The following is a 21,419-nucleotide window of genomic DNA, read 5'->3' on the forward strand; positions in this document are numbered from 1 at the left end:
TGTATTGAATAAAAAAAAAAGTTAAAAATGTTACCCTTCTGCAGACTTGTTAATATGCAGATACCAGCACACACACACTCACTCACTGTCCAGGTCTGATGTGTCAGCTCTTTGGAATGATCCACTGTTATAGCTGCAAGAATGATAGACTGGCTCGATCTAGTTTTTAACCAGTTTCCCAAAATTCTGTGGGATCCAAGAACTCCCATAGTTTTATGGGAAGAGCTGGTAGTTGGGGCACCCAGTCCATTCTCACCATAGGACATACTAGCTGTAGAAACAGCCTTGATTACGTGAAGTTAGGCAGTCTACAGTCCATGGCCATTTCCAGGCGATCCCTTCTAAAAACAGGAGGAATCACTTTAACAGTAATGAGAAGTCAGAGGGGCTAGCCAGTTTAAAAAAAAAAAAAAGATAAAAATTCAGTTGGCTCATCTTGTAGTCAAGAGTTTTTCTACGCTGTACAGTCTTTCCAGTGCATTAAATGCTACATTTCACTTTTTCTTTGGCTCCTTGCATGCAACCACATAGCGCTGGGCCACATTCAGAGGGGGCGAGTAACCATCTGCATACGAGGTGTCCTCAAACAGTACGGAATAGTCATCTTGGGGCTGTGAGAGAAAGGAGACCAGTAAATCAAAGAACACAGGTTGGGGCACAACCACAAGCTTCACAGACGCAGCAGGATTAAAGAACCGCCATGTACCCTGAATCCATAACTAAAAAGGCAGCTATGCCTGCATTTACCTTCTACTTTAGACAATGTATAGATATTAGAGAGCAACACTCTGTTCCTATAATATTCAGAACATGCTCCTCATTCTGCCTGAGACATTGGCAGTGCCGATTGCTCACCCGCTGTGGAGGGGTATGGATCAGAGCCCGGTAGAAACAAGTGGTTTGGGGATAAAGTGCCAACACCAACTGATCTTTCTGGAAGAGTGCCTCAGGGTCCGTCTCTGGATTGGCTTTCCACTGCGGCAGCGGGATGATCCTGCGTCGACTCAGTGTGTGACGTCTGCACGGGAAAAGTCAAGCAAGTCAGTAGCATATCAGCAATAAGACATCTTTATCTTCATGAAGTAGTTTTGGTGTATAGATCATGCCCCTGCAGGTTTACTGCTATTCAGGAGTCCAGTTCATTTTGTTTGGGTTAATGCAGCGCTCGCTTCACCTCCCCTGTGTGTCCCCTATATATTTAATGTAAAGGAATATTTAATATTTTCTTTATAACAGTCTGTTTAGTTAAGAGTTTCTTCTATTCTGTTAAAAGCCCTGTGTGTGATTAAAGTTCAAAACATTAGAGAAGGACTTAAGAAGTAAACACACTGTGCTGTCAGATCTGATTGGAAATTAAAACCATTTTCTCATGGAGACTGTCAGTCACAGCCTGGGGAAGTGTGACTAGAGCTGCATAAAAATAAACATCATTTAACTCCTAAATGGCAGAATTTAGCAAGGAGACTGCAGTGACATCTATAAACCAAAACGGCTTCATTTTGCTGTATTTACTTTGCTGCTTCTATGGTCCCTTTGAAACAAAAGTCAGTAGAAACAGGAGCTCCACAAAATTAAATTGTATAAAAATAACCAAGACAGGTAGGCGTTTATCAGGCAGGTGATTGCAGCACATTAGAATGGTTATGGTGCCAGGAGTAGTGAAACGGTTTGACTTGGCACCTGGGATCTGCCTCTAGGAGAGGGAGAAGTTCTTTACTCGCACTAAGCTTGGTTGTGCAGTGCAGGAAAATGAACGGAATCTCCCAGCATTCCCTGGCAGATGTGACCAGTGAACCCCATGTAAGAAAGGGTTAGCAAACATACTTTGCTAACTCCTGTTAAAACATACATGATTACCCTACCCAGAGCATAGGGAATATCTTCCCATACGTCAACATTAAATATTGCAGTCTGGTTTGACAGCGTAGAGTGGTAGAGGCGGGGTTTCAGGTGGTTCGGACAAATTAAAAACCTTTACACACCTGAGTAAATTTATTCACCCAGAATTTACAGGTCAAGTCTTATTTGTTGACTTTTGATTTGGACGAACCAGAAAAAAAAAAAAAAAAAAAGGTCTAGTGCCAACAAGCTAATTCTGCATCCCTATTCAATGCAGTAAAGTAAAGATGCCAAATAAATAGATGGTGGATTAAGGCTCCCCCAAACCAACTGCCACAGGGTGAGCACACTGTCTGCTTATAACACCATGAACCGTGGACTGCAGCTCACAGACCACGTCAGAGGGTCTCCAAGGAGGGACTTGTTAAGACCTGCAGGGGAGATGTTACTGCGGTCCCTTGTTCCTTTCCCAGCTGCTGAGTATAAGTGACCATAGTTCCAGCAGGGGGTAGAGATGAATACAGCTTCACGACAATCCTTCCCAGTAGTTAGAGTATCCTTTCCCCAAACATGAGCCAAGACTTCATGAAGGGTGTAACAGAACTAAAGCTTTATTGAAACAGGCTGGCTTTTATGGGGGTCCTCATGCAAGAGGACCTCCCAAAACAAACAAACATATTACCAATCACTGTACAGTATTTTCTTACTACACGCCCCTTCCTCTGCCTGGAAGATAGTGAGATAAGTTAAAGGTTAAATCAATTATCTCCAGGCAGAGGGCACACATTTTACCCAAACATTGGAACACCCCTTTCCCCACAAGGTATCCCCACAAAATACATATCCCCTGATAGCCCCGATCTGGGAGGCAAACATATCCAAATTTCACCCAGATCGGTTCAGGGGTTCTTAAAAAGTGTGGAAGTCTTAGTTTACCGACCACACACGAGGCTCCTGCCCAAAACAGTTCCACGAATTCAGTGTGTGGGGTCGGTCAATTGGGGAAAAGGGCGAAAACTGTCAAAAGTCCCGAAAATACCCTCCTGGCTCATAGGAGCGATTGTTCCCCTGGTCCATACGGATATAACTACCGAATGCCGCTCTTCTGGGTGTTCGGCAAGTGGGAGAACCGGCCGTCCGGTAGTTTTCAGCGGTACTTCGCACGGTCGAGTGTCCGATTTTAGTTCCAGACACTCGACGACCAAGTCCCGCTGACTCGCCTCGTGCGGACAAGATGGCCGCCGTTTTCTTTTCCTCGTGGCGTGCGGCTATACAAACAACGGCCACCCAGGGAACACTTAATTGTCGGTGCTCAGATCACAACAAGCAAGGAGGGAGGTCGTGGTTCGGTGATGCAAACTGCCGAACGGATAAGCTACTGTTGGCAGAAAAAGGGGAATTAAACACAAAACATAGAAGAAAAGGTTAGCTGAGGTCTCTTTTCTTCACATTACTCCCCCTTAGTTCCATGGGTCGGCATACCCGCCTAGACCCTGCCGGGTTGGCTAGGGGATGTCCGGGTGGTAGCATTAAGAGTCCAAGTCTGTCTGACGGGAAAGTCCATCCGCATTACCGTTCTGTTTGCCCGGACGGTACTGCAGTGTAAAATTGTATGGTTGCAACGCTAAACTCCAGCGTAACAACCGGGGATTGTCTCCCGAGACTCGGTTGAGCCAAATGAGAGGGTTGTGATCAGTTAGTAGCGTAAAAGCTCGGCCGTAGAGGTAGGGTTGAAGCTTCTTTAAGGCCCATACCAACGCCAAGCATTCCTTTTCTACGGTGGCATAGCTGACCTCCCGAGGTAGTAACTTCCGACTGAGGTATGCCACCGGGTGTTCCATGCCATCTTCCCCCACCTGGCTCAGCACGGCTCCCAGCCCAAACATAGAGGCATCTGTGTGAACGAGAAATGTCTTATTAGGGTCTGGGGCCGCCAATACTGGAGCTTTGCTCAGAGCTGCTTTGAGACTTTGAAACGCTGCTGCACACAATACCTGCTTGGGTAGGGCTTTTTTGGTTAGATCGGTGAGGGGCTTGGCTAGAGTGCTATACTCGGGGACAAACTTGCGATAGTACCCTGCTGTGCCTAAGAAAGCTAGGACCTGAGTCTTAGTGCGGGGTTGGGGCCAATTTGCTATGGCCTCTATTTTGGCGGGCTCGGGCCTCTGTTTACCCGAACCTACCCGATGCCCCAAATACTGGACTTCTGCCATGCCCACATGGCACTTCTCGGGTTTCAGGGTAAGGCCGGCTTCCTGTAATTTGTGGAATACCAAAGCCAAGTGCCCCAGGTGAGCTTCCCATGTGCCGCTGTAGATGGCGATGTCATCCAAGTAAGCACATGCGAAGTCCTGCATTCCTTCCAGAAGTCGGTCCGCCATCCGCTGAAATGTAGCCGGGGCATTCTTCATCCCAAACGGCATAACCTTAAATTGGTATAGCCCGAATGGGGTGACGAAGGCTGACTTAGGGATGGCAGCCGGGTCTAGGGGAATTTGCCAATAGCCTTTACACAGATCTAAAGTAGTCAGGAAGTGTCCACTAGCCATGCGATCGAGCAATTCGTCGATCCGCGGCATAGGGTAGGCATCTGTGATTGTCCTGTCATTTAGTTTCCGGTAGTCAATACAGAAACGAGTGGTGCCGTCTCGCTTTGGTACTAACACTACCGGAGACGCCCAGGGACTTTGGGAAGCCTCAATAACCCCTAGTTCGAGCATTTCCTGGAGTTCCTTCCACATGCTCGTGCGTACTGCTGCTGGTATACGATAGGGCTGTTGTCTCAAGGGGTTTTCCCCCTGGGTCTCTACCCGGTGTACTGCGGCGGACGTGTATCCGGGTAGAGAGGAGAATAGCCCACCGTATTCCTGGAGCAGGTGCTTAGCGTCTGCCTGCTGGGGGGGGTCTAGCTTGTCTCCTAACCCCACTTGTTCTACCGTCCCGGGGTTAGCCGCTAGTAGGTCTGGTAAGGGGAGTCCCTCACTGTCGTCTGTAGATGGGGCGCATATGGCAGCCACATCTTCCGAGCGTCCGTGATAGGGCTTCAACATGTTGACATGAAAGGCCCGTCTTACTCTTTCATCCGAACATTTGGCCACGATATACGTGGTGTCACTAATTTTCTCGACTATTTTAAATAGCCCCTGCCAGGCTGCCTGGAGCTTGTTCTTTTTGGATGGTCTGAGGGCTAACACCCTTTGCCCTATGTCCAGGTTCCTATCTCTTGCCCCGTGGTCATACCATTGTTTCTGGCGTTTCTGGGCCGCCCGCAAGTTCTCCCGAACGGACTCGGTGAGAGCTTGCAGGCGGTCCCGAAACTCCAGCACGTATGGCAGGACTGGGACTCCCTCCTCCCCTGTGCTGCCCTCCCAGTGCTCTCGTATGAGGTTCAGGGGTCCCGGAACTTTTCTCCCGTAGAGGAGTTCGAAGGGGGAGAACCCAGTGGACGCCTGAGGCACTTCCCGGTAGGCAAACAGGAGGTGAGGTAGAAACTTCTCCCATTGACCGTAGGACTCTGTGAACGCCGTGAGCATTTGCTTAAGCGTGCCGTTAAATCGTTCACAGAGACCATTGGTCTGTGGGTGATAGGGGGAGCTGAATAAAGGTTTAACCCCGCAGCTCTGCCACAACTGTTGCGTTACAGTTGCCGTGAACTGGGTCCCTTGGTCGGAAAGTATTTCCCGGGGGAACCCTACTCGGGAAAAGATCTTAACTAGGGCCTCTGCCACCGTCTCCGCCTCAATGTTGGAGAGCGCCACCGCCTCAGGGTATCTGGTGGCATAGTCCACCACCGTGAGTATGTAGCGCTTTCCGGAGGAGCTGGGTTTGTTGAGAGGCCCCACCAGGTCTACTGCTACCCGGTAGAATGGCTCGTCAATTATAGGTAGGGGTCTTAATTTGGCCCTAGGGTGATCCCCCCTTTTCCCTACTCGTTGACAGGTATCACAGGTTCTACAGTAAGACTGCACATCGGTGGATATTCCTGGCCAGAAGAACGTCTGGGTAAGGCGGTCCTTAGTTTTCTTGATACCCAGATGTCCGGCTAGCGGGATATCATGGCTGAGCCTTAGAAGCTCCGCCCTGTATTTCCGGGGTACTACCAGCTGCCTTTTTATCACTTGTGCTGCCCCCCTCCCCACTCCCCCGGTAACCCTATACAGCAACCCCTTATCCCATTGGAATCCCTCGTGGTTATTCCCTTCTCTGGGTGTCCCTACTGCCTTCCTGTAACCGGCTAAGGTGGGGTCTGTTTGTTGGGTTTGGCCAAAATCTTGGGGGGTACCCCAGAAGGGGATAGGGGTAGGGGCGACTACTGGGTTTTCAGTTCCTACCTGTGGTTCCTCGGAGTGTGTTGATCCAGCTCGGCGGGCTTGCGCCCTAGTGGTCACTGCGCAGGCTCCGGCAGGTTCGGATTGTATCAGCTTTGAAGTTAGGCACCCTAAATCATTCCCCAACAAAACGTCGGCTGGTAGTCCCGCCATAATGCCTACTTCCATCGGCCTGTCACCATGGCCCCAATTCAGCTGTACCCGAGCAGTGGGTATCTTGTGGATGGCACCCCCGGCCACCCGTACTGCTACAGTCTTGTTGGTGCGAGCCTTGGCAGCTACGGTATGCGGCTGTACCAGTGTAAGGGTGGCGCCCGTGTCTCGGAGCCCCTCTGCTTCTTGACCGTCTACGGTGACCAACTGTCGGTGGTGGACTCGATTGTCTATTTCAGCTTGGGCTAGGTCTACCTCATGTAGGACAGCCCACTGTTCGGAGTCGGGTGCTGGCTCGCCCACCTGGGTGTGCTGATAGTGGTGAGCGGCCGCCCTCGGGGTTTGTGGGGGCCGTTCCCAGCTGGTTCGGCTCCGCTGAGGACAATGGATCTTGAAGTGCCCGGGCTGATTGCACTGGTGACATACCGGTGGAGGTTTCCGGACAAAACCAGGTTGGGGTGTGGGTGGTCTGGGGTTGGTCACAGGTCCTGGTGGTGGAGCACTGGACCTTACCAGAGGACGGTTCCCACTAGCTTCCCCCTTTCGGCCTTCATGATGCTCGTCCGCCAGCTTGGCTGCGGCTTCGATGGTAGCCGGCTTTCGGTCTCTGACCCAATCCCTGGTGTCTGTCGGGGTGTGCTCAAAAAAGTGTTCAAGTAAGAAGAGCTGTAGTACCTCTTCCAATGTGGTGGCTAGGCAGCCTTGTATCCAGTTTTGGGCCGCTCGATACAGCCTAAAAGCCCACTCAGTGTAGGAGTCTCGGCCTCCTTTCCGTAAGGCCCGAAATTTCTTTCTGTAAGTCTCTGGGGTCACAGCATATCTAGCTAGCAGAATTTCCTTTACCTTGGCATAGTCATGTATGGCTGTGTCAGGAACTGCTCTGTAGGCCTCGGCTGCACGGCCCGTGAGCTTGCTGCTTAAGATCGATGCCCATTGCTCTGATTCCAGACCCTCCAAAGCGCATTGACGTTCGAAATCCTGCAGATATGCGTCAATCTCTGTTTCTCCGTCCGCAAAGCTTTTAAATGCAGCATAGTTAATTTTCTTTCGCTGTCCTCCATTTATAGATCCTGTTAGTGATGCGTTGTCTGCTTGGTTCAAGCTGGCCTGTAGGGCACTGCGTTCTGCATTCACTTGTGCCAGGATTTGCGTTATCGCCTCCGGTGGTGGGTTCGGCCCATATGAATTTAGCCTCCACATCACCTTCCGCTGGAACTCCGCTTCCTCTCGGCTGACGTCCGTCACGCTGCTGGTTTGGTCGCCCTCCATTAGTTCGGCTATGAGGGTAGCTTTTCTCTTGTTGCTTGCCACCTGGCCTCGGGCTTCCAGTAGATCTTGTAGCGTCGTCTTTTTTAGTTTCTCGTACTGCTGGGCCATTCATCAGTTGTCTTTCTGCGTTCCATTCAATCCCGTCGCTTGCCACCAGTTGTTAAGACCTGCAGGGGAGATGTTACTGCGGTCCCTTGTTCCTTTCCCAGCTGCTGAGTATAAGTGACCATAGTTCCGGCAGGGGGTAGAGATGAATACAGCTTCACGACAATCCTTCCCAGTAGTTAGAGTATCCTTTCCCCAAACATGAGCCAAGACTTCATGAAGGGTGTAACAGAACTAAAGCTTTATTGAAACAGGCTGGCTTTTATGGGGGTCCTCATGCAAGAGGACCTCCCAAAACAAACAAACATATTACCAATCACTGTACAGTATTTTCTTACTACACGCCCCTTCCTCTGCCTGGAAGATAGTGAGATAAGTTAAAGGTTAAATCAATTATCTCCAGGCAGAGGGCACACATTTTACCCAAACATTGGAACACCCCTTTCCCCACAAGGTATCCCCACAAAATACATATCCCCTGATAGCCCCGATCTGGGAGGCAAACATATCCAAATTTCACCCAGATCGGTTCAGGGGTTCTTAAAAAGTGTGGAAGTCTTAGTTTACCGACCACACACGAGGCTCCTGCCCAAAACAGTTCCACGAATTCAGTGTGTGGGGTCGGTCAATTGGGGAAAAGGGCGAAAACTGTCAAAAGTCCCGAAAATACCCTCCTGGCTCATAGGAGCGATTGTTCCCCTGGTCCATACGGATATAACTACCGAATGCCGCTCTTCTGGGTGTTCGGCAAGTGGGAGAACCGGCCGTCCGGTAGTTTTCAGCGGTACTTCGCACGGTCGAGTGTCCGATTTTAGTTCCAGACACTCGACGACCAAGTCCCGCTGACTCGCCTCGTGCGGACAAGATGGCCGCCGTTTTCTTTTCCTCGTGGCGTGCGGCTATACAAACAACGGCCACCCAGGGAACACTTAATTGTCGGTGCTCAGATCACAACAAGCAAGGAGGGAGGTCGTGGTTCGGTGATGCAAACTGCCGAACGGATAAGCTACTGTTGGCAGAAAAAGGGGAATTAAACACAAAACATAGAAGAAAAGGTTAGCTGAGGTCTCTTTTCTTCACAGGACTGTCCCCAGGATGAGAAACTGGAACTAAATACGGTTAGGGGTTTACAAGAACAAATCTCACTTACTCTTTTCCCTCCTCATCGATGTCATCCACTTCATACCTTAAAGAGAAACAAACATTAATTGCTGTAATAAGTAGCACCTTTTCCAACAAACCAGGTTAAGGAAGCTCCAGGAACGTACTTGTTAGCAGCATGGCTGTAACTAACCACCTCTGCTAGTATCCACTGCTCGTCGCCATCCACTGCTTTAACGCGAGCCGCCACCTTGTCTCCTGGCTTGGCCACGTAGTCACTGGATGCTGGGATTGCTCCACATAGTGGAGGTGGCCTATAAAGAGTCACCGTTAAGGATAGTAAGATTCAGGTACAGTGGATAGAAGGTCAAAATGCCAATACATTAACTGATCAAATCAAGAGTGTTGGAAATCGACCATTTCAAAGTGAATATTAATAACCTATAAAAATCAAGCATTTATAAAGCAGGAACACCACTTTATGGAATAAAGATTAGTCTGTTCTGTATGCTGCGGAAGAATATCTTTTGCCCATGCTGCATTTAAGTAATATGTCCAGAGGGCTGTATCTTTAATAAAATCCATCATTACATGCACAGCATACAGAACAGGAGAACGAGATATAGAAAAACACCTCACATGGTTTAAAAGATTCCTCCTATCTATCTTTGGTACAGTTCACCTCCGCCAACTCGAGATATTCCTTTGGCATTCTCCTTACCTGGGACACCATAACTATCACAATAAGGAGAAGCACTAGTATTAACCTTCAAAGAATGCGAAGGCACAGGGCTGGCTGTCAGGCAACCCCCACACTGGAGAGATTCCACTCACTTCTCTCCGGGTTTCCCAATCCACAGGGGCAGGGTCATAGCAGACTGCTGTAACAGCGTCATCAACACCCCTCGTCTCATCGTCTTCCGAGGAGGCTCTGAATCATGGTACAATCCAGCAATCTTTGCAGCTGCGGGAAGAATCACCCGTGAATAAAATCATTTTAACTATAGCAAAGAGAAAAGAGGATCCATTACTCACCAATACGTCGCTCCTCCAGAAGGGACTTTATTTCAGCTATTTTATCAAGCGAACGACGCAGGATGCTTCAAAGAGAAGAAATATCAGGCTAAATATCCACTTATCTGAATCTTTTATTTGAGAAACTTAATGGGTGGACATGCCGGACACACATCTGCAGAGCCCAGGGTCAGTTAAAATTTAGTCACTGTAGTTGAGCCCGGTAAGGCCCTGACATATTACAAGCAGGACTCGAAAGTAGGAGATCTTTTCTTATCCAAAAACAGGCACAAATTAACGGCTAATAGAATGCTTCACAGATCTTTCTGCATCTTTCATTTAAGAGTCAACGTAATAAAAAAGGGGAAGCCAAAGCCATGAATATTTTCTAGGGGTATTTAATTATGTGAGCCAAGAAAATCACTATTGGAGAAATAGCATTTAATATCCATTGTAAGTTAAAGTGCCCGTTTAAGAAGACTCTTTGAATGGACCTCTAATATTAAAGTGTGCCCACAGTGACCTGGTAAATGTGTCCCTGGGATTAAAGTGTGCCCACAGTGACCTGGTAAATGTGTCCCTGGGATTAAAGTGTGCCCACAGTGACCTGGTAAATGTGTACCTGGGATTAAAGTGTGCCCACAGTGACCTGGCAAATGTGTCCCTGGGATTAAAGTGTGCCCACAGTGACCTGGCAAATGTGTCCCTGGGATTAAAGTGTGCCCACAGTGACCTGGCAAATGTGTCCCTGGGATTAAAGTGTGCCCACAGTGACCTGGTAAATGTGTCCCTGGGATTAAAGTGTGCCCACAGTGACCTGGTAAATGTGTCCCTGGGATTAAAGTGTGCCCACAGTGACCTGGTAAATGTGTCCCTGGGATTAAAGTGTGCCCACAGTGACCTGGTAAATGTGTCCCTGGGATTAAAGTGTGCCCACAGTGACCTGGTAAATGTGTCCCTGGGATTAAAGTGTGCCCACAGTGACCTGGTAAATGTGTCCCTGGGATTAAAGTGTGCCCACAGTGACCTGGTAAATGTGTCCCTGGGATTAAAGTGTGCCCACAGTGACCTGGTAAATGTGTCCCTGGGATTAAAGTGTGCCCACAGTGACCTGGTAAATGTGTCCCTGGGATTAAAGTGTGCCCACAGTGACCTGGTAAATGTGTCCCTGGGATTAAAGTGTGCCCACAGTGACCTGGTAAATGTGTCCCTGGGATTAAAGTGTGCCCACAGTGACCTGGTAAATGTGTACCTGGGATTAAAGTGTGCCCACAGTGACCTGGTAAATGTGTCCCTGGGATTAAAGTGTGCCCACAGTGACCTGGTAAATGTGTCCCTGGGATTAACGTGTGCCACACAGTGACCTGGTAAATGTGTCCCTGGGATTAAAGTGTGCCCACAGTGACCTGGTAAATGTGTCCCTGGGATTAAAGTGTGCCCACAGTGACCTGGTAAATGTGTCCCTGGGATTAAAGTGTGCCCACAGTGACCTGGTAAATGTGTCCCTGGGATTAAAGTGTGCCCACAGTGACCTGGTAAATGTGTCCCTGGGATTAAAGTGTGCCCACAGTGACCTGGTAAATGTGTCCCTGGGATTAAAGTGTGCCCACAGTGACCTGGTAAATGTGTCCCTGGGATTAAAGTGTGCCCACAGTGACCTGGTAAATGTGTCCCTGGGATTAAAGTGTGCCCACAGTGACCTGGTAAATGTGTCCCTGGGATTAAAGTGTGCCCACAGTGACCTGGTAAATGTGTCCCTGGGATTAAAGTGTGCCCACAGTGACCTGGTAAATGTGTCCCTGGGATTAAAGTGTGCCCACAGTGACCTGGTAAATGTGTACCTGGGATTAAAGTGTGCCCACAGTGACCTGGTAAATGTGTCCCTGGGATTAAAGTGTGCCCACAGTGACCTGGTAAATGTGTCCCTGGGATTAAAGTGTGCCCACAGTGACCTGGTAAATGTGTCCCTGGGATTAAAGTGTGCCCACAGTGACCTGGTAAATGTGTCCCTGGGATTAAAGTGTGCCCACAGTGACCTGGTAAATGTGTCCCTGGGATTAAAGTGTGCCCACAGTGACCTGGTAAATGTGTCCCTGGGATTAAAGTGTGCCCACAGTGACCTGGTAAATGTGTCCCTGGGATTAAAGTGTGCCCACAGTGACCTGGTAAATGTGTCCCTGGGATTAAAGTGTGCCCACAGTGACCTGGTAAATGTGTCCCTGGGATTAAAGTGTGCCCACAGTGTGGCGAAACCAGCTTCGCCACTGGGAACTGGAGAGGCCTGGCTGCTAGCCTCCTGCCCTGCGACTACGGCCCATGGACATATTGCTCTATAAACACTATATTTGGGCATGTAATAATTTATATTGCTGCTACTGGCCCTTTAAAATCAGCAATGGACATATTGGGACTTTTGGGACTAATGTCCCTTTAAGACTTTGTAACATATCACAGTAATACTGTCTTAAATATTATGTAGGTATTTATGTGTTCAGTTAAACTGGGGATATGTAGAAATGTGTGTTTTATGTGTTAAATGTATCAGTATGTAAGTTTATGTCTTTTACTGTCTTTTTGCAACCATGTGGTTAATGGAGTCTGCCTCTAGGCCTGGATAATTAGATTTCTTCTCCAATTATCTCCAGGGCAGAAGGGAGGAAGCCAGGATGCATTGTGGGGATGTTTTACTTTTACTGTTTGAGCCAGGGGGAATAAAAGATACTTTTAGTAACTTTTAAACCCCTGGTCGGATTCATGCCATTTTTTAATATGTTGTTCCCCTGAATGGATTGATTGTGGATATGGATTTTTATGTGAATGTGATGTATGGTTTTAAAGTTATGAAAGTTGTGTAAAAGTATATTTTACTCTGTATGCATAATGGGATTATGTGTCACACTAAGGGGAGGGGATGTGTGGGAGGTAACATCTATGTCATTGGTTCTTTTATGCCTCCCCCTGGGTGTGGCCTGTATGTGTGAGTTGGAAATAAAAGCCAGACTGGGTGTCCCAGTCTAGAGTTCCTGCTTAACCCTCAAAATGAAGTGTCGTCTCGTTCTTGGGGGGGATTGGATTGTAAGCTGACTGCCAAGAGTGTAAGCCGATTGTATGCTTTTCTTGTTCAGCTGTTCCAGTGTTCGTGTGGTTCCAGTCGGGAGAATGGTGTTTGCAGTAGCTGCCTGTGCATCTGGAAAGGGGATTATCGCCTAAACTGGGTTTTATCCTCTTGTAAGTGAAACGGTCCGTTAGAATTGGTGGCAAGCGGCGGGATCGTTCCTACAACCAGAGGGACAGCTACAGACAACACCATTTCTGGATTACAAATTGAGGGCAACGCTAGTATCCGTACAGCGACCCTAGCTACAAAGGAAATAAGAAAATGGAAGGAGACAGAGTCGCAGCTGCTGCAGCACCTCCAAGGGAGAAGGAGGAATCCGAGTTTATCAGGGAATACAGGAGCAGGATGGCTCTATTCTCACCAGCCCGAGCGGTGCAGATGGCATCCCGGGTCTACGACGATGTACAGGCGTACCTCATGCTGCTAAGGACGCAGAGGATCCAACAAGATTGGTCCTGTGAGGAACCACAACAGGCAGGTGGAGATGGGACCGAGGTCTCTCCACCGGGCCCAACGGGATGGTGGGCAGCAGGCCCAGATCCCCAGCGACAGAGTAAGTCCCAGGGAGATGAAGGTGTCGTCCTTCCTCCCCAGCGGCAGGCTGAGTTACAGGGGGCAGAGGTTGTTGTTCCTGCCCCCCAGCAGCAAAGTGATGTGCCAGGAAGGCAGTGTGAAGTGAAGGGAGAGGAGAGCAGCGTCCTCCCTCCCCAGCGGCAGTGTGTACCCCAGGGAGATGAAGGTGTCGTCCTTCCTCCCCAGCGGCAGGCTGAGTTACAGGGGGCAGAGGTTGTTGTTCCTGCCCCCCAGCAGCAAAGTGATGTGCCAGGAAGGCAGTGTGAAGTAAAGGGAGAGGAGAGCAGTGTCCTCCCTCCCCAGCGGCAGTTTGCCATCCAGAGAGAGGAGCTTGTTACACCCTCTCTCCCACGGCAACCTAACCCACCGAGGGGAGATGTTAAGCCCCACAACTGTGCAGATGGGACCGTAGTCTCTGCACTTACAGCACAAGGGATAGGGACGGTCGGTCCTGTTCCCCAGCCTCAGTGTGATGGATCCAAAGGGGAGACAGTCAGTCTCCCCCTCCGGCAGTCGAGCTGTGCACCTAAAGGGGAGACAGCCAGTCTCCAGCAACCAGGCGCCCACCAGACTACTCCCGTGGTAGTGCTGGCAACAGGACAGAGTACCGCTGGTCTCTGCCCCCTCAGCAACCCACCAAGGCAGCCTACCCGTCTCCCACCCAGCAGTGGTGAAACCCCAGAACTTGGACAAAATTCTTCCTCCCCCAGATGTAGTAACCGGTTAGTGTGGGTGGGCTGCTCGGTTATTTCTGTTTTGTGGGTGGGTTGCTGGACTAACCAGGGCACTGACCGGCAGAAAGTCAGGTACCCTGTTAGTCTAATTGGCAAAGGGGAGAAATGTGGCGAAACCAGCTTCGCCACTGGGAACTGGAGAGGCCTGGCTGCTAGCCTCCTGCCCTGCGACTACGGCCCATGGACATATTGCTCTATAAACACTATATTTGGGCATGTAATAATTTATATTGCTGCTACTGGCCCTTTAAAATCAGCAATGGACATATTGGGACTTTTGGGACTAATGTCCCTTTAAGACTTTGTAACATATCACAGTAATACTGTCTTAAATATTATGTAGGTATTTATGTGTTCAGTTAAACTGGGGATATGTAGAAATGTGTGTTTTATGTGTTAAATGTATCAGTATGTAAGTTTATGTCTTTTACTGTCTTTTTGCAACCATGTGGTTAATGGAGTCTGCCTCTAGGCCTGGATAATTAGATTTCTTCTCCAATTATCTCCAGGGCAGAAGGGAGGAAGCCAGGATGCATTGTGGGGATGTTTTACTTTTACTGTTTGAGCCAGGGGGAATAAAAGATACTTTTAGTAACTTTTAAACCCCTGGTCGGATTCATGCCATTTTTTAATATGTTGTTCCCCTGAATGGATTGATTGTGGATATGGATTTTTATGTGAATGTGATGTATGGTTTTAAAGTTATGAAAGTTGTGTAAAAGTATATTTTACTCTGTATGCATAATGGGATTATGTGTCACACTAAGGGGAGGGGATGTGTGGGAGGTAACATCTATGTCATTGGTTCTTTTATGCCTCCCCCTGGGTGTGGCCTGTATGTGTGAGTTGGAAATAAAAGCCAGACTGGGTGTCCCAGTCTAGAGTTCTTGCTTAACCCTCAAAGCGATGTGTCGTCTCGGTCTTTGGGGGAATGGGATTGTATGCTGACTGCCAAGAGTGTAAGCCGATGTCTGCTTTTCTTGTTCAGCTGTTCCAGTGTTCGTGTGGTTCCAGTCGGGAGAATGGTGTTTGCAGTAGCTGCCTGTGCATCTGGAAAGGGGATTATCGCCTAAACTGGGTTTTATCCTCTTGTAAGTGAAACGGTCCGTTACACACAGTGACCTGGTAAATGTGTCCCTGGGATTAAAGTGTGCCCACAGTGACCTGGTAAATGTGTCCCTGGGATTAAAGTGTGCCCACAGTGACCTGGTAAATGTGTCCCTGGGATTAAAGTGTGCCCACAGTGACCTGGTAAATGTGTCCCTGGGATTAAAGTGTGCCCACAGTGACCTGGTAAATGTGTCCCTGGGATTAACGTGTGCCACACAGTACCCTCACCCATCCAGCACTCACTTGCACTCTGCCTCAGCGTCAGCCTTTGCAGTGGTATACAGGCCTCGGAGCTTGGTGCGATAATATGGAGAGACTGTGAGAAGAAGGCGCAGTTACAGAAACTATTCACAGAACGGCTTATTCCAAAGCACACAAATAGGGTAACACTTACTCTTGTTCTCAGTTTGCATCCTCTCATGTGTCTTCTGTATATTCACAAGGTTGTGTTCACTCCTTGAACGTTCCTCCTGGGGACATAGGAGAACAAACATCAGCATGCTCTGCCAAAATAGGTCTTAAAGGAACACTGCAGGCATTTTTATCCCATTGAAGTGGTTATAGTACCTGGAGTCTAGGGATCGACCGATTATCGGTTTTACCGATATAATCGGCCGATATTCTGTATTTTCGGCAATATCGGTATCGGCCAATAGAGATACCGATATTGCCGATAATACCTCCCAGGACCGCCAGGCTCATTACAAGCCCAGCGGTCCTGGGGGGGGGGGCGGGTAGCAAGCGTTTACTCACCTCCCTGCAGCTCCCCAGTGTAAATCTCGTGACACCCGCGGCACGCTGGCCGCGAGACTTACACTGGGGAGCTGGAGGAGCTGCAGGGAGGTGAGTAAACGCTTGCTGCCCGGCTCCCCCCCCCCCCCCCCCCACAGCTCAACCAATGCCACTGGACCACCAGGGATTGCTATATCCCCCCTCCCTGGCCAGGCAACAAGCAGGGAGGGGGGACAACAACAAAAAAGATAATAATGATTAAATATATAAAAAAAAAAAAAATAATTTAATTTAATATTAAAGAAAAATTAATTAAAAATGACCCCTCACACACACACTCCATTATTATACACATACACTACACAAACACACTGTGTATATAATGCAGTGTTTATATAATGCAGTGTGTTTGTATAGTGTGTGTATATAATGCAGTGTGTAACACACTGCATTATATACACACACACACACACTATACAAACACACTATACAAACACACTGCATGATATAAACACGCTACACAAACACACTGCATGATATAAACACTGCATTATATACACAGTGTGTTTGTGTAGTGTGTTTATATAATGCACACTACACAAACACACTGCATTCCTTATATACACACACACACTACACAAACACAAACACACACTTACACACTTACACACTTTGCAGTTAGTATATACAGAATTCACTTTACACACACACTGCATTAACTTTACGCACACTACCCACACACTACACAAACACTCTGCTTTCATTATATACACACTAGACAAATACACACAGCATCCACTACACACACTAGACAAATACACACTGCATCCACTACACAAACACACACTGCATCCACTACACAAACACACACTACATCCACTACACAAACACACACTGCATCCACTACACAAACACACACTGCATCCACTACACAAACACACACTGCATCCACTACACACACTGCATCCACTACACACACTGCATTCACTACACACACTGCAAACACAAACAGCTCCCCTGTCTAAACACACTGCATCCACTACACGTGGCATGTATATTTTGTGCATTTACCTTTAGAAATAGTTTTTATTTTCCTAAATGGTAAATGTACAGAATATCAGCAAATTATATCGGCTATCGGCCTGAAAGTTCACAGAATATCGGTATCCGTATCGGCTCTAAAAAATCAGTATCGGTCGATCCCTACTGGAGTCCCCTGGAACTGTGCCTCTATTTAGTGTTAAACCATTTGATGAGTTTACCACTAGATAAAGGACCCATGGCCACCCGCAGCCCAGCCCGAACAGGAGGTGCGGCTACAGCAGAATTTACATAATACCTTCTAGCCATACCAATTCTTACTGGCAACGGATGTGGAGGCAAGCTGAAAGAGGTCAGCGGACGCTTTCAGCCAATCACAGACGCTTACTGCTGCTCAGGCTAAACCTTCCTCATTAGCCCAAGCAGCACACTCGTTGAGCCATTTTTAATGTTTAAATGCAAGGATGGCATCAGGGACTGTGGACACTATAGCCACCTCAATGAGATTAAGTAGGTACAATGTCCCTTTAAGGAATCCATCCTTAAAGTAACCATACTTTAACCATCCTTAAAGTAACCGATGGGTAACCATCACTCTCAACCAGCCGGGGGGGTAACCATCACTCTCAACCAGCCGGGGGGTGTAACCATCACTCTCAGCCAGCCCGGGGGGGGGGTAACCATCACTCTCAACCAGCCCGGGGGGGGTAACCATCACTCTCAGCCAGCCCGGGGGGGGTAACCATCACTCTCAACCTGCCGGGGGGTAACCATCACTCTCAACCAGCCGGGGGGGTAACCATCACTCTCAACCAGCCGGGGGGTAACCATCACTCTCAGCCAGCCGGGGGGTAACCATCACTCTCAGCCAGCCGGGGGGGTAACCATCACTCTCAACCAGCCGGGGGGTAACCATCACTCTCAGCCAGCCGGGGGGTAACCATCACTCTCAGCCAGCCGGGGGGGTAACCATCACTCTCAGCCAGCTGGGGGGGTAACCATCACTCTCAGCCAGCCGGGGGGGTAACCATCACTCTCAACCAGCCGGGGGGGTAACCATCACTCTCAGCCAGCCGGGTGTAACCATCACTCTCAACCAGCCGGGGGGGTAACCATCACTCTCAACCAGCCGGGGGGTGTAACCATCACTCTCAGCCAGCCCGGGGGGGGGTAACCATCACTCTCAACCAGCCCGGGGGGGGTGTAACCATCACTCTCAGCCAGCCCGGGGGGGGTAACCATCACTCTCAACCAGCCGGGGGGTAACCATCACTCTCAACCAGCCGGGGGGTAACCATCACTCTCAGCCAGCCCGGGGGGGGGTAACCATCACTCTCAACCAGCCCGGGGGGGGTAACCATCACTCTCAGCCAGCCCGGGGGGGGGTAACCATCACTCTCAACCAGCCGGGGGGTAACCATCACTCTCAACCAGCCGGGGGGTAACCATCACTCTCAACCAGCCGGGGGGGTAACCATCACTCTCAGCCAGCCGGGGGGGTAACCATCACTCTCAACCAGCCGGGGGGTAACCATCACTCTCAGCCAGCCGGGGGGTAACCATCACTCTCAACCAGCCGGGGGGGGTAACCATCACTCTCAGCCAGCCGGGGGGGTAACCATCACTCTCAACCAGCCGGGGGGGTAACCATCACTCTCAGCCAGCCGGGGGGGTAACCATCACTCTCAACCAGCCGGGGGGTAACCATCACTCTCAGGCCAGCCGGGGGGTAACCATCACTCTCAGCCAGCCGGGGGGGTAACCATCACTCTCAACCAGCCGGGGGGGTAACCATCACTCTCAGCCAGCCGGGGGGTAACCATCACTCTCAACCAGCCGGGGGGTAACCATCACTCTCAGCCAGCCGGGGGGTAACCATCACTCTCAACCAGCCGGGGGGTTAACCATCACTCTCAGCCAGCCCGGGGGGGATAACCATCACTCTCAGCCAGCCGGGGGGGGTAACCATCACTCTCAACCAGCCGGGGGGTAACCATCACTCTCAACCAGCCGGGGGGGGTAACCATCACTCTCAGCCAGCCGGGGGGGTAACCATCACTCTCAGCCAGCCGGGGGGTAACCATCACTCTCAGCCAGCCGGGGGTAACCATCACTCTCAGCCAGCCGGGGGGTAACCATCATTCTCAGCCAGCCGGGGGGGGGTAACCATCACTCTCAACCAGCCGGGGGGGTAACCATCACTCTCAGCCAGCCGGTGGGGGTAACCATCACTCTCAGCCAGCCGGGGGTAACCATCACTCTCAGCCAGCCGGGGGGGGTAACCATCACTCTCAGCCAGCCGGGGGGGGTAACCATCACTCTCAGCCACCCGGGGGGGGGGTAACCATCACTGCCAGCCGGGGGGGGGTAACCATCACTCTCAGCCAGCCGGGGGGTAACCATCACTCTCAGCCAGCCCGGGGGGTAACCATCACTCTCAGCCAGCCGGGGGGTAACCATCACTCTCAGCCAGCCCGGGGGGGGTAACCATCACTCTCAGCCAGCCGGGGGGGTGTAACCATCACTCTCAGCCAGCCGGGGGGGGTAACCATCACTCTCAGCCAGCCCGGGGGGGTAACCATCACTCTCAGCAGCCGGGGGGTGTAACCATCACTCTCAGCCAGCCCGGGGGGGTAACCATCACTCTCAGCCAGCCGGGGGGGTAACCATCACTCTCAGCCAGCCGGGGGGGTGTAACCATCACTCTCAGCCAGCCCGGGGGGGTAACCATCACTCTCAGCCAGCCGGGGGGGTGTAACCATCACTCTCAGCCAGCCGGGGGGGGTGTAACCATCACTCTCAGCCAGCCGGGGGGGGTAACCATCACTCTCAGCCAGCCCGGGGGGTAACCATCACTCTCAGCCAGCCGGGGGGTGTAACCATCACTCTCAGCCAGCCGGGGGGGGTAACCATCACTCTCAGCCAGCCGGGGGGGGTAACCATCACTCTCAGCCAGCCGGGGGGTAACCATCACTCTCAGCCAGCCGGGGGGTAACCATCACTCTCAGCCAGCCGGGGGGGGGGTAACCATCACTCTTAGCCAGCCCAGGGGGGTAACCATCACTCTTAGCCAGCCTGGGGGCGTAACCATCAATCTCAGCCAGCCGGGGGGGTCCTGGGAGCACAATCCCCCCATTATATGATATATTAAAGCGGCCGTGTCTTACCTTTCCCCAATCTCTCCCTCTGTCAGGATCTGTTCTCCGTTTCTCCCCATCTTCTCTAGTTTTCTTTAAAACACTATTTCTCTGGAGGTTTCCTACGCAGGGAAACTTTCCCACACTCCTTAGCTTTCCTCCGTGTTCCCACTTGGACAGAACGCCGGCAATACTGCCGAATTGCATCCTAACAGTTTCTCCATTTGTGTTAGGACGCAATTTGGGACTTTGTTCGTATGGGAATTTCAATTTAATTCAGACCTGAATTGGTCTTTCAGCCACATTTACTAATACTAATTAAAGATATCTTAGTATTAGTAAATTCTGCCCCTACTCGCTATACCGCTAGTCTAGTAAACAGTGGCTGCTCACTGTTCAAAAAAAAAATAATAAAAAACGTAGCTTCCCCCCCCCCCCCCCCCCCCGTTCTTGGAATTTCCCCACGCTGTGTAAAATGACAGAGAGCACTCTGATTGGATGGATTTCAAGTATGGTAGGAGAGAGAATTAGACCACGGATGGAGTGGGATTGGGGGAAGTATGGTAGGAGAGAGAATTAGACCACGGAGGGAGTGGGGTTGGGGGAAGTAGGGTAGGAGACAGCAGAGGGAGTGGGTTTGGGGGAAGTAGGGTAGGAGACAGCAGAGGGAGTGGGGTTGGGGAAGTAGGTTAGGAGACAGCAGAGGGAGTGGGGTTGGGGGAAGTAGGGTAGGAGACAGCAGAGGGAGTGGGGTTGGGGGAAGTAGGGTAGGAGACAGCAGAGGGAGTGGGTTGGGGGAAGTAGGGTAGGAGACAGCAGAGGGAGTGGGGTTGGGGGAAGTAGGGTAGGAGACAGCAGAGGGAGTGGGGTTGGGGGAAGTAGGGTAGGAGACAGCAGAGGGAGTGGGGTTGGGGGAAGTAGGGTAGGAGACAGCAGAGGGAGTGGGGTTGGGGGAAGTAGGGTAGGAGACAGCAGAGGGAGTGGGGTTGGGGGAAGTAGGGTAGGAGACAGCAGAGGGAGTGGGGTTGGGGGGAAGTAGGGTAGGAGACAGCAGAGGGAGTGGGGTTGGGGAAGTAGGTTAGGAGACAGCAGAGGGAGTGGGGTTGGGGGAAGTAGGGTAGGAGACAGCAGAGGGAGTGGGGTTGGGGGAAGTAGGGTAGAGACA

The 21,419-nt window shown here is 50.4% G+C and overlaps 2 protein-coding genes and 1 long non-coding RNA gene across 3 annotated transcripts in view; 1 reads left to right on the forward strand and 2 right to left on the reverse strand.

The window, feature by feature from the left end:
• Positions 1–21,419, reverse strand: part of LOC134572088 (uncharacterized) — a 129,357-nt gene that overhangs the window by 37,855 nt on the left and 70,083 nt on the right. The window lies entirely within an intron of this gene.
• Positions 80–15,913, reverse strand: LOC134572087 (SAGA-associated factor 29-like). The gene is made up of 8 exons (XM_063430900.1): positions 15,739–15,913; positions 15,588–15,660; positions 9,831–9,895; positions 9,630–9,759; positions 8,963–9,109; positions 8,845–8,880; positions 856–1,018; positions 80–611 (listed from the first exon to the last, which is right to left on the reverse strand). Exons 1-8 carry the CDS (start codon positions 15,842–15,844, stop codon positions 495–497), a joined length of 837 nt encoding a protein of 278 aa, XP_063286970.1. The 5' UTR covers positions 15,845–15,913; the 3' UTR covers positions 80–494.
• Positions 17,698–21,419, forward strand: part of LOC134570676 (bolA-like protein 2) — a 6,639-nt gene continuing 2,917 nt past the window's right edge. The window contains exon 1 of the mRNA XM_063428607.1: positions 17,698–17,730. Coding sequence (XP_063284677.1) covers positions 17,698–17,730 — 33 coding nt within the window. The remainder of the gene's footprint in view (positions 17,731–21,419) is intronic.

This window comes from Pelobates fuscus, chromosome 8 (assembly GCF_036172605.1).
Source record: "Pelobates fuscus isolate aPelFus1 chromosome 8, aPelFus1.pri, whole genome shotgun sequence".
Classification (NCBI taxonomy): domain Eukaryota; kingdom Metazoa; phylum Chordata; class Amphibia; order Anura; family Pelobatidae; genus Pelobates; species Pelobates fuscus.

Excerpts from the sequence above, each read along its gene's own strand:
- LOC134572087 (XM_063430900.1), bottom strand. The coding sequence starts at position 15,844 with ATGCTGATGTTTGTTCTCCTATGTCCCCAGGAGGAACGTTCAAGGAGT. Across the intron at positions 9,896-15,587 it reads GACGCTGAGGCAGAGTGCAA|CATCCTGCGTCGTTCGCTTG; the intron begins GTGAGTGCTGGA and ends TTCTCTTTGAAG. Across the intron at positions 9,110-9,629 it reads ATTGGGAAACCCGGAGAGAA|GCCACCTCCACTATGTGGAG; the intron begins GTGAGTGGAATC and ends GACTCTTTATAG.